This window comes from Pagrus pagrus (genome assembly GCF_965226575.1).
Source record: "Pagrus pagrus genome assembly, chromosome: 3".
Classification (NCBI taxonomy): domain Eukaryota; kingdom Metazoa; phylum Chordata; class Actinopteri; order Spariformes; family Sparidae; genus Pagrus; species Pagrus pagrus.
The window spans coordinates 18,353,768-18,371,057 of NC_140187.1; the positions used below are offsets into that span (position 1 = coordinate 18,353,768).

At 40.6% G+C, this 17,290-nt stretch overlaps 1 protein-coding gene across 3 annotated transcripts in view; it reads left to right on the forward strand.

Annotated features, from left to right (window-relative positions):
• rad18 (RAD18 E3 ubiquitin protein ligase) overlaps positions 1-17,290 on the forward strand; it is a 40,423-nt gene that overhangs the window by 15,559 nt on the left and 7,574 nt on the right. For all 3 annotated transcript variants that reach the window (XM_084348167.1, XM_084348169.1, XM_084348168.1), the window contains exons 10-11: positions 1,663-1,794; positions 4,317-4,443. In XM_084348167.1, the coding sequence (XP_084204293.1) occupies positions 1,663-1,794; positions 4,317-4,443 (259 nt within the window). The remainder of the gene's footprint in view (positions 1-1,662; positions 1,795-4,316; positions 4,444-17,290) is intronic.

The window sequence follows — 17,290 nt, forward strand, 5'->3', positions numbered from 1 at the left end:
AAACTGTTATTTCCTCACATTCTGTTGATAATTTTAGTTTTTTTAATGTTGTCAACTAAAATCCCTACATATTGCCCCTTTAAAAAAAAAAAGTAGAATTTTAAAAACTGTCCGCATCATTTGCCTCGCCTGTGACACCCACTGTACTCGCCACAATTTAGGATCTCAGTTGTGTGTGTGTGTGTGTGTGTGCTTGATTGACAAGTGGTACTTGCCCCCACTTCACCTATAACAAGGTTTCCTCTCCTCTCAAATTTGGAGAGGAGAGGCACCGATAATTGGCTAAGATAGCTGAAAAGAGGTAAGCCTGCTGTTAGTTTAAATCAGTCTGTCAGACACCTGAGGGGTGTTGTTGATGGGTGAACAGGGTGATTGATGACTGGAATCAACAGTAGAGACAGCATGTCGATTTGAGTTTTCATTATAAATAAATATGTGCTTTAGATTACTTAACAAAACCTAAAAACATTTTGTGCCTCCTTCACTTTTGCCTGATGGAGTGCACTATAAAGCTCTTATGTCCTAGTGCTGCTGTTTCCTTTATGTCTGTAAATTAAATCTGTTGCATGAGATTCTACCACAGATTGGAAGTCACAAAATGCACCCAGGCGAGACCTTACAAGCCTGCAAACTAAATCTTTGTGTGAGAATGAAACATCTCTTTGCTCATGAACACATCAGGAAAAAGTCAGCGGTAGCCGAGCTCCCCCGTGAGCAAAAAGTTCTAAAGTGTTAAGTTTGTCACCGAGTGTCTCCCCACTCTCCTTTAGAGTTTAGGTTACCCTCTGTTAACCTCACAGTGTGCATATATTGCTGCAGTGGTAAAAGAAGAAAACAGTAGTTGTGTTTTTGTCTGTTTTTCTGAGAGATGCAGATTCCTTCAGTTTTATTTTTATCAACCTCAAATTGGTCAAAATGTAGCAAAACTCGTATTCAGTATATCATTTTGAGATCAGACTAATGTTGATGCTGTATTTGGGCATACACCCTCTTTTTTATTCTTTATCTCAGTTTCTCTCAGTTCTCCTGTTTTCAATTTATATGAACATCACATATTTGCAGATGCTCTAAATGTATGTGGAGAGTGATTATCTTTGTCTTTATTTTTGGCTCACTGTCAAAACTGTTCCTTTTTTGCTTCCATTCATAGTTGGGTTAACTTTAATGTCTTTGCAATGACCGTCTGGTCTCTATCGCAGTCTTAAAATATTTTTTAGCCACAGTGATACCATCTTGGAGCTTGCATCTGCAGTGTTGAATAAAACCTTGTATTTCCCAAAATCTATACAACCTTTCAAGGTTGGAGCTTGTCAATTTGGCGTGAAAATAAAATGTTCTTATCTCACAAAGAAAAATGAGTTTGCATTTGTTATAAATATTAAAACATGTCATCCCATTGACATACTTCACAGTAGCCTATTTTAGTTTGGTATTTCTTTATATTATTTTGTCTGATGCACCACAAGGGGGGCTGTATTTACGTCCAGTTTTCCACCCACTATAGGCACCAAGTCAACTCCGTATTATAAGAAACTGTTGCATTTAACTCATTTCATTCTGCATAAAGCTCATTGATGAGTACTGCGTACCTCAGATACTGCAGGCCATTTAAAATTCTGTCCACCTCAACCTGTTCCACTATATATGCTGTTTTGCCTGCAGGGAAGCAGCACAGCAGCGACTTTTCTCGCCTGATCGCCCAGGTTCGGGGTCGCCTAGAGACCAACCGACAGACTCGTATCAAACAGGAAGTCATTGTGGTGGGAGAGGATGAGCCACACACACTCTCTGCAGGTACTGCAACACTCATTACCTTCCTAAGATTAAAATATCTTCTTTCTAAGACTTAATCAGGCTTGCTTGAATTGCATTTTTGATTGCCACTATATTCCACCCATGCAATGAGCCTGTCATAAGACGGAATGAGCTCAATACAGTATCCGAAGAGCACCTGTATGTGAGCAACACAACGACTCTGCAGTCTCTCTAATCGATTGTCTTTTGTTTAGTTTATTGTTCCATTCCATCCTTGTCACACTTAAAACATGACTGTTCACTTAATGCTGTGCACATCTGGCAGGAGTCGATAAAGATGCGTCAGTAACTGTAACCAGTGCTGGTGTGATTGCATGTGTTTGGGAACGAGAGGAAATGCAGAGAACAATTATTATTAACAAAATGTTAAAGAGGAAATGCATAGAATGAAAGGAGGAATGTGAGGTGGAAAAAGTTGTAACTTCACGAAGGTACCTACGGTTCTTAGATTATTTCATGTGCTGGTAGTTTATAACATTGCTTTACACGGAGCAATCCCAGCTTTGAGTATAATTACAAACAGAAATGCTGTCTCTAAATAAAGCCTAGCAGCCAAACTCTACATCTGGGACTCGGGCCCCAGACAAGGTCCTTCACCGCACCATTAAAACTGATTCTGAAGGCATCTTGTTTGTGCTGTCAACAGTGCACTGCAGGAGTTAGACAACCCTTCATTTTTAAAGTTCGTCAGAACAGAAGTTGTGACTCTTAATGCAGATCCCAACACCTGTCTGCCTCGTTTGTCCAAATCACAGATGGTGACTTCATTTATGAATGCATGCAGCTTGTTTTGCGTACATATTAAAGGACTCACATGTGGCTGACTTGATAAAGTAGATGTAAACAGATAGTAGAAGTAAAAAGGCTGAATCGAGCCCTGGAGCACTGAGGTGGCCTGAGAGATTTTCCTTCCTTGTCCTCTTATAAGCTTTAAGTTGAGCAAGGGAAATTAAGTTGTTGCAGCACACCCCGCCTATCTCCTCAGTTACCACCTTTTAACTCAGAGAGTAGTTGGCCTCGGCAAACTGCAGCTGTGTCAGTGAAACTTTCCTCATTGTCGCAGGTGGAAGTTGGAACTAAAGCGGTTTCTGTCTCATGAAATCTATATTCAGCATCTCGCATACTTTTATTTCAAAGATTTGTTGTGGATGTTTTTTCAAAGAAGGACACTCAAAGAATGCTTTCAGCTCCAGAGTCGGCTATGAAGAGCTGCATGCAATACATATATACCATACACTCACTATATGATATGAACTTACTAAGTACCAGCAGTTACACAAGGACTCAGTAAAATTAAGTTTCAGCTTGAAGGGGAGGGATGTTAAACACACCAGAACTACTCATTGGGTATTGAGTATTTTACTTTGAAAGTTGCTGTGCTGCTGTGTTAGCTGCTTAAACTCACTGAATAAATCATGATATTGGTATTTTCTTTTCTTAAAGAGAATCACAGATTGTTCTTTTGTAACAGAATACTTCATTTCTGTCATATTGGCTGCTGGATGTGCCCAAAACACTTCTCTTCTATGATGACAGTCCAGTACTTTGTAATGTTCTCCAATTCATCATAAAGATTTTAGACATAAAGCAGCTTTTAGTGGTGTAACGATTGTGAAACAGAGACTGAAGCCGTCATTCAAACATCTAAGGCCTCGAGGGCGACTCGTCTTTAAGAGGGGGCGAGTCACGCTGGATGCTCCTGATTTGCATGAAGTACTCTAGACTTCTACTGCCATGACTGTGCTCTACATGGTGCCTTAGGGGGCTTCTCTTGATTTACCTTCCTGTGTCACATTCCATTCACATGTCAACTAAACTCAGCTGTCTCATGGTTCATGGTGCTTTTCAGCTCATTGTTTAGCTGGCCTGCAACTCTACATTTTTTATTCACTCTTTGTTTTGGGACTTGGCAGGCCCTAAAAACATATTGTACGTTACCTCCTCAGCACCAAAGTGGTGGAACCTTTGGCAACTTAAGAGCCAGATTTTTCTCCCATGAGATGGTAGAGCCATAAACGATCGAGCTAAAAGAGGGTAAATATTGGACTTGGCTTCATCGGGTAGAAACATGACGCCAAATGAATGATAATGGTGCTTTGGTGTCTGCTGAATGTGTAGAAAACAGTTTGATTACAAGTCTGACAGGTTCACTTAAAAGGTGATGATACAGTATGTCTTTTGCAGGTTTTAATGAAGTGGGACTTATACTTAATAAATAAATTACGTAGTGGCGTTGCCAATACGTACACAAAATGCAAATAGAAACACACACAAAAGTCACAACATTTTTCAGTTTGTCAGACGCTGGATATATGCGATAGTACCAGCAGAAGCTTAAGTCTGCTCTTATCGTTGAGAATATGTCAGAATCTGAAATCAAAATGAGACTAGGTTGTCTGGGGCATTTATTTCATCCATACTCCTTTTTGACAGGTCATCTTTCCACTGTTCTATTACCCCGGTTTGTCTGACATGATGATATATATTTTCGCTTCCTTCAGATCAAGTTGCCAAATCAAAAAGCTGCTTAGTGATGAAGGTAGAAGAGGAAGAAGCTGACAAGGAGCCATCTGCAGGAAGAATTGATTTACCATCCAGCCCCACTTACAGCGACGTGTCCATCAGCAGGTGAGCTCTCCATAAAGGACACATCCTCATTAATTTACAGTAGGTGACACCCTCAAAGCTCGTCTCCAGGGTTGGTCCTCTTCATGCCACAGAAAGGTGGGAGTTTCACAGTGTGCTTCCTCTTATAACTCTTACAATTCAAAAATCCTTGAGGACTCGACTGTCTTCATTCTAGAAATATGATAACGTCTATTTTCAGGCTGGCTGTGTGGCATTCACAGGGCAGCTTTGTAATAATCTATGAGTAATTTAATATTTAATTAGCATTAATTAAACTCCATCATGGTTATGTCAATTATTGTGGTAACCCAATCTAAGTTAATTGCATTCAGACGTAGATGCCTTTGGGGGGGGAAAGGGGATGACCTTCTTTGCCTGGACAACAGTCTCTGGAGGCTTGTTGCTGTTCTACATACAAAATACAGAGTCACAGCACTGAATGTGCATATTGAGGAGTTACTGTGTCAGGGGAACTTCTCTATAACCCTAGAACTGTCTCTATAATCTGAACATGTCATGTAGGTGGTAACAAGCACGTTAGGAGAACCAGCAGATGTAGTTAGAGCAGAGGTGACAATACTTTTTTCCTTGGATGGCCAAAACTGAAACTTATTGGTGGGCCACATGTTCTATATTGTTAAGATACAAGGCTTATTTCCCCTCAATTGCCCAAAGTGTCAATCATAACCAGGAATCAAGCCAAATTGAACCTCATGGCAGGCCACTTTGGGCATCCTGGAGCGAGAGGAACAGTTCAAATGATCACTCAGTCCTTTTTTCCTTTTGTATATGAAAGTAAGTGCTGTTTTATAAAAGGTGACTGCCTGGCGACACTTGGAACAATGAATATAGTCTGACAATCTACCCCCCCCCCCCCCGTGATTTTAAAAGCAGCAATTAAACATTAAAATGTCACTCACATACAGTACACTGTATTATATTCAAAATTGTCCATCACTCACAACAGATCCATTCACTAGATTGCAATTTAGTTTCATATCTCATTGTTTTGGGATAAACAATCAGTCAGATGACAGCGTATACACTTAATGCATTTCAATGAATAGACAGTCAGTGTGAGCTTGCTTTGATGACGTCTTTCAGATTGCAATACATCCTTGATATATAAGAAGCGCCGCTGAGTCATTCACAGTATAATACTGTTTGAACCTTGAAGATTCTCTGCAGGAAGAGTTGTCACCTGCTTTCACACCACATGTGCCTCAGACGTCCTCTCGCCCTTTGCATTCCCCTTCTCCATTCACTACAACTCTTATTGTACTGTAATACCGTCAAACGAAAACTAACTAACTTTGACTCAGGCTGTTTGTTTCTAGTTCAGTTGGGCATATAAAGGCATATATTTTATGAAAAGTTGAGGGTTCTTGACTTTTTTGGCAACATTACTTTACAATCAGAAAGCCCAGCTTTGCAGACAGATTCGAAACTTTGAGGCAAAATCCATCTTGTGTTGTTTTTCACCTAATCAAGTATAAAGTCCGAGTTCAATCATAGCTTTGAGTATTATTACTCACAAAGATTGCGTGCTGTTTTTAAATAAAGTCTGGCAGCCGCTCCTCATCTGGGACTCAGGAACCTCCCGCTTCACCACCTTGATCATATCTTTTCTGAGATAAAATTTCTGTCTTATTTATCAGATGGCGATTTAGGTGATCACCATCATCGTGTTATTGATGCGTATTATGGGATGATCTAAACAGATAGTTGCAGAAGTACAAATGCTGAATCCAGTCCTGCAGCATTGAGGTGGCCTGAGAGATTTGTCCTTCCTTGTCCTAGGGCTGGGCAATAAAACGATCTCGATAATTTTCATGATTTTCATGATGCAAATGACTATTGCACACTCCACATCATGATGTCGATGCTGGAATGATATATTGTGCAGCCCTAATCTTGACCAAAGTGGTTGAACGAATAATGTGGCTAAAAATCTCTAGACAACTCTCTAAACTCTAAACTGTCTGAACAACGACTGGGTGTACATGCCTGTTAATATTGAGATAACGAGATTTTGAAATCTTGAGGCAGCCAATCAATTCTGGTTCATGTATGCTAGAAAATGCTGGTATGGGTACAAACAAGTCATAACTTTAATAATTTTTAAAATGAGTGTTGTTGAATTTCTCTGTCTCATGGAAGTCATGGATAAGTGTAATTTAAAGTCAGTTTGTTTATTCAGACATGAAAACAAGGAGAGTTTGTTTATTAAGTTTGTTTAGGCAGAAAAAATCAGTCAATGAAGGATAATTTTACTTTTACTTAAGTGCATTTATTGCTAGAAAATGACTTCTGATACTTGAGTTCATTTAGTTTCAGAATCAGTTATTGTTATTGTTATTGTTGCTGTAGCAACAAAAAGAAGAACATCAAAGGAAAGGAGAAAATCAGAGTATCAAAGTAGCAAAGCCCCGGTGATAAAGCCATTCTAGAATGGTGAACTGTTATAAGAAGAAGACCTGACTCTTTATATTTGTCTTTTGTGCTCAGACCCCAGTTTGGTTCAGACACACAACAGAAGACCTGACTTTACATTTGCCATTTGTGCTCAGACCCCAGTTTGGTTCAGACACACAACAGAAGACCTGACTTTATATTTGCCATTTGTGCTCAGACCCCAGTTTGGTTCAGACACACATCTCTCTATCACAATGGATCGCACACAGAGTAAGGCAAAACAAGGTAGGAGAGGAAAAAAAAGCAAGAAGGGAGAAGACTCAGAGGTAAGTCCAGGAGGAAGAAGCAATAGGAGAGATCGCTCACAGGGTAGGAGAAGACAGAGAAGCCTGAGCAGCGATTCCCAGCAGACGAGAAAGCTGGAAGGCTCCAAGAAGGCTGAACCTTCACTTGCTTCGTTTTCCCTTCACGGACACTTGCTCTGCGATGAACCTGAAGTGCAGACTTCTCACAGCAAGACCCTTAAAGACACATCGCAGGAGATGAAAAAGTCCAAGGATCTGAAGTCAGAAGAGATCGAGGATCTGAAATCACAGCTCCAAACGGTCTCAGAGACACTGAAGGCGCAGCTCCTTGACATGGAAGCAGCAGAGCTTGAGGCTTGCACAAAAGCCGAACAGCTAGAGGCCGCTCTTGATTTTGAGAGGGCTCAAGTTCAGAAGCTGCAGGAAAAACTGTCCGAGAAAGAGAAAGAGGCTAAGAAGACTCTGGAAAGTACCCAGGCTTCCCATCAAGCCAAGCTTGAGGAGCACAGAGAGGAGACCAGGAAGATTGCATCTGCCCTGAAAAAGGCAGAGGATCTTCTGGAAACTGAGCGCCTCTGCTGGCAGCAAGAGAAAACCTCCCTGCTGGAGCAGATGGAGAAATCCAGAGCTCTCTTTGAGGAGGAAAAGACATCCCTCATTCAGGCCACAGACGACTTGAAGAAGACTGTGCAGGATATGCAACAGGAGGAGAAGAAGGCTGTGAAAAGATCTCAGGCTTCCCATCAAGCCCAGCTTGAGGAACACAGAGAGGAAACCAGGAAGATCGCATCTGCCCTGAAAAAGGCAGAGGATCTGCTGGAAACTGAGCGCCTCTGCTGGCAGCAAGAGAAAATCTCCCTCCTGGAGGAGACAGAGAAATCCAAAACTCTCTATGAGGATCAGCTGGACGAGCAGAAACACACAAACGACAACCTGGTGGCTGCTCTGAATAGCCATCGTATTCAGTGGCAGGAGGAAAAGACATCCCTCATTCAGGCCACAGAAGACTTGGAATTCGAGAACAAAACCCTCGTGGCTGCTGTATGGATTGCTGAGCAGAAGCTGAAGAGTCAACAGGTGGAGTGGCAGGAGGAAAAGACATCCCTCATTCAGGCCACAGAGGGTCTCAAGAAAACACTGCAGGAAAAGGAGCAGGAGTGGGAGGAGAAAGAAAGCGCCATGAAGTCCCAGCTGGAAGAGCTCATGAGCAAGAAGAAGAAAAAGAAGAAATGGTACAGGAAGTTCTTCTAGTGCCCAGATCCATGCTCAGGAACTGAGACGGATTCAAACATACGCATTTGTTCTCACTGAGCTACTACTGGTTTTCTCCGGGTGCTCCGGTTTGCCAACCTTAATCAAAGAAGAAATTCTTGATTATAAAAAAAAAAGTTCAATTAGTTCGAGAACAAATGCGTATGCACACCCAGCCGTCCGAGGAGAGGGGCTCTCTCTGAATTGCCTTTCCCGAGGTTTCTTCCCATGTCCCTCCAAATTTGTTCTGAGGTTCATGGGGAGTTTTTCCTCGTCTTCTTAGAGAGCTTGGGCTGGGTACAGGAAGTTCTTCTAGTGGCCAGATCCACACTCAGGAACTGAGACAGATTCAAACACACGCATTTGTTCTCACTGAGCTACTTCTGGTTTTCCCCGGGTGCTCCGGTTAGCCAACCTTAATCAAAGAAGAAATTCTTTAATTATAAAAAAAAAAAATTCAATTAGTTCGAGAACAAACGCGTATGCACACCCAGCCGTCCGAGGAGAGGGGATCTCTCTCTGAATTGCCTTTCCCGAGGTTTCTTCCCATGTCCCTTCAAATTTGTTATGAGGTTCATGGGGAGTTTTTCCTCGTCTTCTTAGAGAGCTTGGGCTGGGTATCGGTTCCTGATTTGGGTCTGCAAATCAGAAACTAACTCAAAAATAGCATGAAATCTTATCAAATAAAATAATTGGCTTACAAAGTTTAAAAAAAGGAAACCCATAATGTCATGTTTGTCAGTTGTTCTTGAGAATTTAAAGTTTGTTGTAAAGCTTGAACTTCACACAGGTCTTTGACTGCAGAACCTGTGCTTTTACTTTGGATACTTCAAGTACCTTCAGCAGATTATACCTTTACTTAATTAAGGTTTTGAATGCAGGACTTGTAATAAAGTGTTACGTAGTTGTATTTGACCATAAATAAAAAATGACATGTCATTATATTAATCAATCATTTCTTTAAGATTTACCCTTTGATAACCCTTTGCCACTAAAATGTTGAGTTTGAGGGCTTTCTTGCGTGTGCTGGTCATGTCACCATGGCAACTATATGAACCACACCACCCCACAGCGATGAAACGATAAGATGGCTAACCACTTAGAGTACTCTGAATTATACACCTTTTAATACTGGTTATCAAAGTATCTTTTGATTTTAATCCATGTAGCTACATTTGTTTTGATTATAAAGCTCTGCATTCAGAGTCAATTCATTGAGTTGAATAAAATAAAACGACCCAAAGGCAATTCTTAATAGATCAATATTTTATATTACATGAGTTACTTATTTCACCGAATGGCAATAATGACAGATTTCCTGTCAGATTTCCTTATGATCCTGAAAATCATTTTCAAAGAACAAAAATAAATACAAAGGCCTTAAAAGAGTTAAAAAGGTATAATGATAAACACAAGAATGTGAATAATGGTCAAATGAAATGTATCACTTTTCACACAAATAAACACATTCATTTATATTTACAATTTTATGTCATCATGCTCATGTGAAATGTTAGACAGCACATCTTCAACATCTTCTTCACATGCAGTATTACATGTGCAACTCCATTTCCAGTGTGGTCACATGTGATAATCGAGTGGACTAATATTTCACATGTGATGAAGTAAAGAGTTATTTCATTCAAAATTTTTGACAGCAGTCATTTTGACATTATCATTATTATATGTTATACGCTGAATCTATATTTATAAACTGATCATATACTGTGGATGTCAAATCTTCATTTTAAAGCAAATAAATAAATGCAGTGGAAAAAATGTACTTAAAATTTTACCTAATTTAATGCTTAGCTACTTTACACCACCATCCTGCTGGAGAAGAACCAGTCCAAGCCTTGTCTCCTGATCTCAACCGCACATCCACCCTCCACCCACACAAAACAATACAAAAATGTCAATTTAAAGGAAGAATTTATCAATTAGAAACACTATCAGGATTGTTTAGATGTTGTCTACTAAAAAAAAAATGTGTTTATGGTGTCTTCTCACTGACAAGACACAGTGTTTTAAATTGATGATGCTGCCTGTGGTGGATTTGTTTCATGTTGTGGAGCAGAAAATCCCCCGTTGTACCTTCACAACTGGTAGGCAGTGATGATGGAATGTAATTAAGTACATCTACTCAAGTACTGTGCTTAAGTACAATTTTGAAGTACTTGAACTTTAATTATGTATTTCCATTTTCTGCCACTTTATGCTCCTACACCAATACAGTCTGTAGGGAAATATTGTACTTTTAACTCCATTATATTTATTTGATAACTTTAGTTATGAGTTACTTTGCAGATTGCCTGCTAAATCAGAGCCAATAGTGTTGTTTAAAATTACTTTATTATATAGCATCTGCAATAAAAACAAAAACAAAACAAAACAAAAACACCTGTAATGATGATATGAAAAGTGCTTAAAGGGGTGCTATGTAGTTGTGGAGAGGAAATTCAAATGAATTGTAATATTTACAATATTAATGAGGTGATAATACAAACTCGGAAATATATATTTTTCCCATAACTGAATAAACAAGCTGTTCTCAGAAGAAAAAAAGGTCCCGAGAACACTGTTTGAACCTAGAAAGGTGGCAGGGTCCACCACATAGGACTGGGCAATTAAACGATCTCGATAATTTTCATTGTTAACGATGATAAAGTTATGACATTTATTTTCGATATAGTTATTTTTGAGTCTGTTTTCCCTTACCTAGAAAACACTACATCAACAGCCAATCACACAGCAGAGAAACAAATGCATGTGGTGGATGTATGTTTCTGGCCCCTCCCTCTCACAACTACTCAAAGTGAGGGTGACCACCTGTGTGAGTCGACACAAGACAATGAGCGGAGGAATGAGTGCAAGGAAACTGACAAAGATGAAGAAATTGTACCGAAGAAATAGGGTTTCCCCCAGAAAACTTGTTAAGCCCGGTGGTAGGGTGGCCCACCAGCGGCCCCACGGTGCCCAGGCATGTTTTTTTGTGTCAGGGGCCTGACCCTGACCATTGACTGATGGCAGGGCCCTATAGGTAACAGATTCATTAATGGAGTAGTAGAATTTAGAAGGAGTGATTCCATAAGGCTTTAAGATCAATGTTAAAAGTTGACTGGAAATTTAAAAATATTATCATTATCATGTGTTATTATAAGACATTTATGTAACACCAGGTCTTACAGATTGCACTCTTGAAATGCTGTTCAACCAACCACAAAATAAATAAATAATAAAAATACTATTTAGATAAATAATATCAACTGTCTGCAGTAAAAACTAAAAAACTACTGCCTGGTGTCTCCAGAGATTTTAATTTTTTTCCTCAGAGATTTTTACATCTGAGTCACGTAAACATGACCACGCGTCTTTTTCCGGTCAGTCGTCATGGAAACGTGACAATCACGGATCTACCAAAGATACTCTGTAATCCACTGTTTGGACCAGAGAAAACAAACGCGAACCGTACGAGCTGAAAAATGAAACACTGGGTCATTTTCACATCTGGTGAAAACACCTCGGCTCACAGAAGTCCGGAGCTCTGACGCTGCAGGGGCTAACAGCTAACGACCTGCTAACAGCTAACAGCTACTAGCCGCTGCAGCAGCTGGCTGAGCCTCTAGAGCCGAGGCTCGGCTCACGTTAACGGCTATGAGGTCGACGTCGACTTGGTGTGTTCCTCTCGGTCAGCTGGTGAAGCAGCGGTCTGATGAGCATGATGTCCGTGACATGTCCTGTTATGCGCGACGAAGTTGTGACGTTGTCAGGTGATGAAAAAGACACTTGATCACGTGTTGATAGAGCGCAAAAACTGATTTAAAAAAAATAAATAAAGGATGCTTAGCCTGGTGGGGGGCAAGTAAGACCTGGCAGCCCGCCAGGCTGATAATACACTGGGGGAAACCCTGGAAGAAAGGTCATACCACTTCAGTTATTTGGAAATAGTTCAGCTAGCTGAAGTCTGACAAAGGACAGACCAGCATTAGATGCAAAATGTGTCGGCGACCAGTCCTCAGCAGAACTGGAAACACCACCAACCTCTTCCATCATCTCAAAAGGTACCGTCCCAAACAGTACTCTCAAAGTATGAGTTAGCGCTATCATGCTAGCGTCAGCCTCCCCTCAAGTAGCCAACAGCCCAGCACCACTGCTGCTTCTAGTTAATCTTCAGCTTGACAGCCATCGGTTGCCACTGCTTTTTCAGACATTAGCCCCTCAGAGATGTCACCGTTAATATGTGGTCTGGTCGCACGTCCGAACCACATCAGGTCTTACAGAACAGGAGGCATTAAAGCTGAACTGAACAACTACCTGCACGCTCAAGAATGTGCAATATTCAAAGAATACAGTAGCATAATCATCCTCAACATTTACCTTTTTATTTTATTTTCTTTAATCAATGTTCAGTTCAATATACTACCTCTAAAATGTTTGAGACACGTTTGAAACAAGCTATTTGTTGTACATATTCATCATTTTATTTATCTAGTGTTTGACATAAAGCCATTTGGTCGGTTGGTTCTGTTTAATGTTTGTCACCTATTCATTCTGACAATAAATAATTGTATTTTATAAACCATAATTAACCTTCTGGTTTGTTTTGGGTTCTGTCCTAAGGAGAATACTCTTAAAACTGTCAATTCAACATTATTATTGTTAGATATACTGGATATCGTGATAATTATTGATATCGATCAATATAAAAAAACATATCGTGGTAACAGTTTTGGCCATATCGCCCAGCCCTAGTCAGCATCAACATTTTTGTGACTTGCCAGGCATGTCAATTTTAATTCCGTTCCGGCATTAAGTTTCATGCAAAACACATTTTCTGTTACAAATCAGTAATTTCTCAGAGACAAGGCTGAACACTTGACAGGCTTAAGAAGACGTGGTAGACGTTGAAAGGATAAAAAGTTACACCTGCACTAAAAATTCATCTTTAACTTTAAATTTAATGTAAACGTTTAGGGTTTACTGATCAGTCAGAAACTTTTGACACTTGATAACCCTCCCAACTCACACCAGACAGGAGTGGGAGATTTAGTCATCTCGGCTCGAATCACATCTAACTTCAGTGAATCACACTGTAGCACGTTGGGTACTGAGATAATCTGCAGACTCTCCACTTAAAGATGAGATCATATTTTACGATGGATGCCCTAAAATGTAGCCTGTAAGAGGCCAAGTAAGCCTGCAGTAAACGTCTTTACTATGTCGTATCACGTATAATAAAATGGTCAGGACCACCTTATTTACATTGCAATTCCTGCAAATGACTATTGCACACTCCACATCATGATGTCGATGCTGGAATGATATATTGTGCAACCCTAATCTTGCCCAAAGTGGTTGAACGAATAATGTGGCTAAATCTCTAGACAACTTTCTAAACTCTAAACTGTCTGAACATCGACTGGGTGTACATGCCTGTTAATATTGAGATAACGAGATCTGGAGATCTTGAGGCAGCCAATCAAATCTGGTTCATGTATGCTAGAAGTCATGGATAAGTGTAATTTAAAGTCAGTTTGTTTATTCAGACATGAAAACAAGGAGAGTTTGTTTATTTAGTTTGTTTAGGCAGAAAAAATCAGTCAATGAAGGATAATTTTACTTTTACTGAAGTGCATTTATTGCTAGAAAATGACTTCTGATACTTGAGTTCATTTATTTTCAGAATCATTTCATTCATATATTCTATATATATATATATATATATATATATATAGTTATATAGTTATAGTTATTATCGTTATTGTTATTGTTGCTGTAGCAACAAAAAGAAGAACATCAAAGGAAAGGAGAAAATCAGAGTATCAAAGTATCAAAGCCCCGGTGATAAAGCCATTCTAGAATGGTGAACTGTTATAAGAAGAAGACCTGACTCTTTATATTTGTCTTTTGTGCTCAGACCCCAGTTTGGTTCAGACACACAACAGAAGACCTGACTTTATATTTGCCATTTGTGCTCAGACCCCAGTTTGGTTCAGACACACAACAGAAGACCTGACTTTATATTTGCCATTTGTGCTCAGACCCCAGTTTGGTTCAGACACACAACAGAAGACCTGACTTTATATTTGCCATTTGTGCTCAGACCCCAGTTTGGTTCAGACACACAACAGAAGACCTGACTTTATATTTGCCATTTGTGCTCAGACCCCAGTTTGGTTCAGACACACATCTCTCTATCACAATGGATCGCACACAGAGTAAGGCAAAACAAGGTAGGAGAGGGAAAAAAAGCAAGAAGGGAGAAGACTCAGAGGTTAGTCCAGGAGGAAGAAGCAATAGGAGAGATCGCTCACAGGGTAGGAGAAGACAGAGAAGCCTGAGCAGCGATTCCCAGCAGACGAGAAAGCTGGAAGGCTCCAAGAAGGCTGAACCTTCACTTGCTTCGTTTTCCCTTCACGGACACTTGCTCTGCGATGAACCTGAAGTGCAGACTTCTCACAGCAAGACCCTTAAAGACACATCGCAGGAGATGAAAAAGTCCAAGGATCTGAAGTCAGAAGAGATCAAGGATCTGAAATCACAGCTCCAAACGGTCTCAGAGACACTGAAGGCGCAGCTCCTTGACATGGAAGCAGCAGAGCTTGAGGCTTGCACAAAAGCCGAACAGCTAGAGGCCGCTCTTGATTTTGAGAGGGCTCAAGTTCAGAAGCTGCAGGAAAAACTGTCCAAGAAAGAGAAAGAGGCTAAGAAGACTCTGGAAAGTACCCAGGCTTCCCATCAAGCCAAGCTTGAGGAGCACAGAGAGGAGACCAGGAAGATTGCATCTGCCCTGAAAAAGGCAGAGGACCTTCTGGAAACTGAGCGCCTCTGCTGGCAGCAAGAGAAAACCTCCCTGCTGGAGCAGATGGAGAAATCCAGAGCTCTCTTTGAGGAGGAAAAGACATCCCTCATTCAGGCCACAGACGACTTGAAGAAGACTGTGCAGGATATGCAACAGGAGGAGAAGAAGGCTGTGAAAAGATCTCAGGCTTCCCATCAAGCCCAGCTTGAGGAACACAGAGAGGAAACCAGGAAGATCGCATCTGCCCTGAAAAAGGCAGAGGATCTGCTGGAAACTGAGCGCCTCTGCTGGCAGCAAGAGAAAACCTCCCTGCTGGAGGAGACGGAGAAATCCAAAACTCTCTATGAGGATCAGCTGGACGAGCAGAAACACACAAACGACAACCTGGTGGCTGCTCTGAATAGCCATCGTATTCAGTGGCAGGAGGAAAAGACATCCCTCATTCAGGCCACAGAAGACTTGGAATTCGAGAACAAAACCCTCGTGGCTGCTGTATGGATTGCTGAGCAGAAGCTGAAGAGTCATCAGGTGGGGTGGCAGGAGGAAAAGACATCCCTCATTCAGGCCACAGAGGGTCTCAAGAAAACACTGCAGGAAAAGGAGCAGGAGTGGGAGGAGAAAGAAAGCGCCATGAAGTCCCAGCTGGAAGAGCTCATGAGCAAGAAGAAGAAAAAGAAGAAATGGTACAGGAAGTTCTTCTAGTGCCCAGATCCATGCTCAGGAACTGAGACGGATTTAAACATACGCATTTGTTCTCACTGAGCTACTACTGGTTTTCTCCGGGTGCTCTGGTTAGCCAACCTTAATCAAAGAAGAAATTCTTGATTATAAAAAAAAAGTTCAATTAGTTCGAGAACAAATGCGTATGCACACCCAGCCGTCCGAGGAGAGGGGCTCTCTCTGAATTGCCTTTCCCGAGGTTTCTTCCCATGTCCCTCCAAATTTGTTCTGAGGTTCATGGGGAGTTTTTCCTCGTCTTCTTAGAGAGCTTGGGCTGGGTACAGGAAGTTCTTCTAGTGGCCAGATCCACACTCAGGAACTGAGACAGATTCAAACACACGCATTTGTTCTCACTGAGCTACTTCTGGTTTTCCCCGGGTGCTCCGGTTAGCCAACCTTAATCAAAGAAGAAATTCTTTAATTATAAAAAAAAAAAATTCAATTAGTTCGAGAACAAACGCGTATGCACACCCAGCCGTCCGAGGAGAGGGGATCTCTCTCTGAATTGCCTTTCCCGAGGTTTCTTCCCATGTCCCTTCAAATTTGTTATGAGGTTCATGGGGAGTTTTTCCTCGTCTTCTTAGAGAGCTTGGGCTGGGTATCGGTTCCTGATTTGGGTCTGCAAATCAGAAACTAACTCAAAAATAGCATGAAATCTTATCAAATAAAATAATTGGCTTACAAAGTTTAAAAAAAGAAAACCCATAATGTCATGTTTGTCAGTTGTTCTTGAGAATTTAAAGTTTGTTGTAAAGCTTGAACTTCACACAGGTCTTTGACTGCAGAACCTGTGCTTTTACTTTGGATACTTCAAGTACCTTCAGCAGATTATACCTTTACTTAATTAAGGTTTTGAATGCAGGACTTGTAATAAAGTGTTACGTAGTTGTTTGTATTTGACCATAAATAAAAAATGACATGTCATTATGTTAATCAATCATTTCTTTAGATTTCAACAATAATTGTCCTTTGCCACTTAAATGTTGAGTTTGAGGGCTTTCTGGCGTGTGCTGGTCATGTCACCATGGCAACTATATGAACCACACCACCCCACAGCGATGAAACGATAAGATGGCTTAGAGTACTCTGAATTATACACCTTTTAATACTGGTTATCAAAGTATCTTTTGATTTTAATCCATGTAGCTACATTTGTTTTGATTATAAAGCTCTGCATTCAGAGTCAATTCATTGAGTTGAATAAAATAAAACGACCCAAAGGCAATTCTTAATAGATCAATATTTTATATTATATGAGTTACTTATTTCACCGAATGGCGATAATGACAGATTTCCTGTCAGATTTCCTGTATGTGTTCACATATAAATCCAATAAAGCAAGTTTTGATCCTGA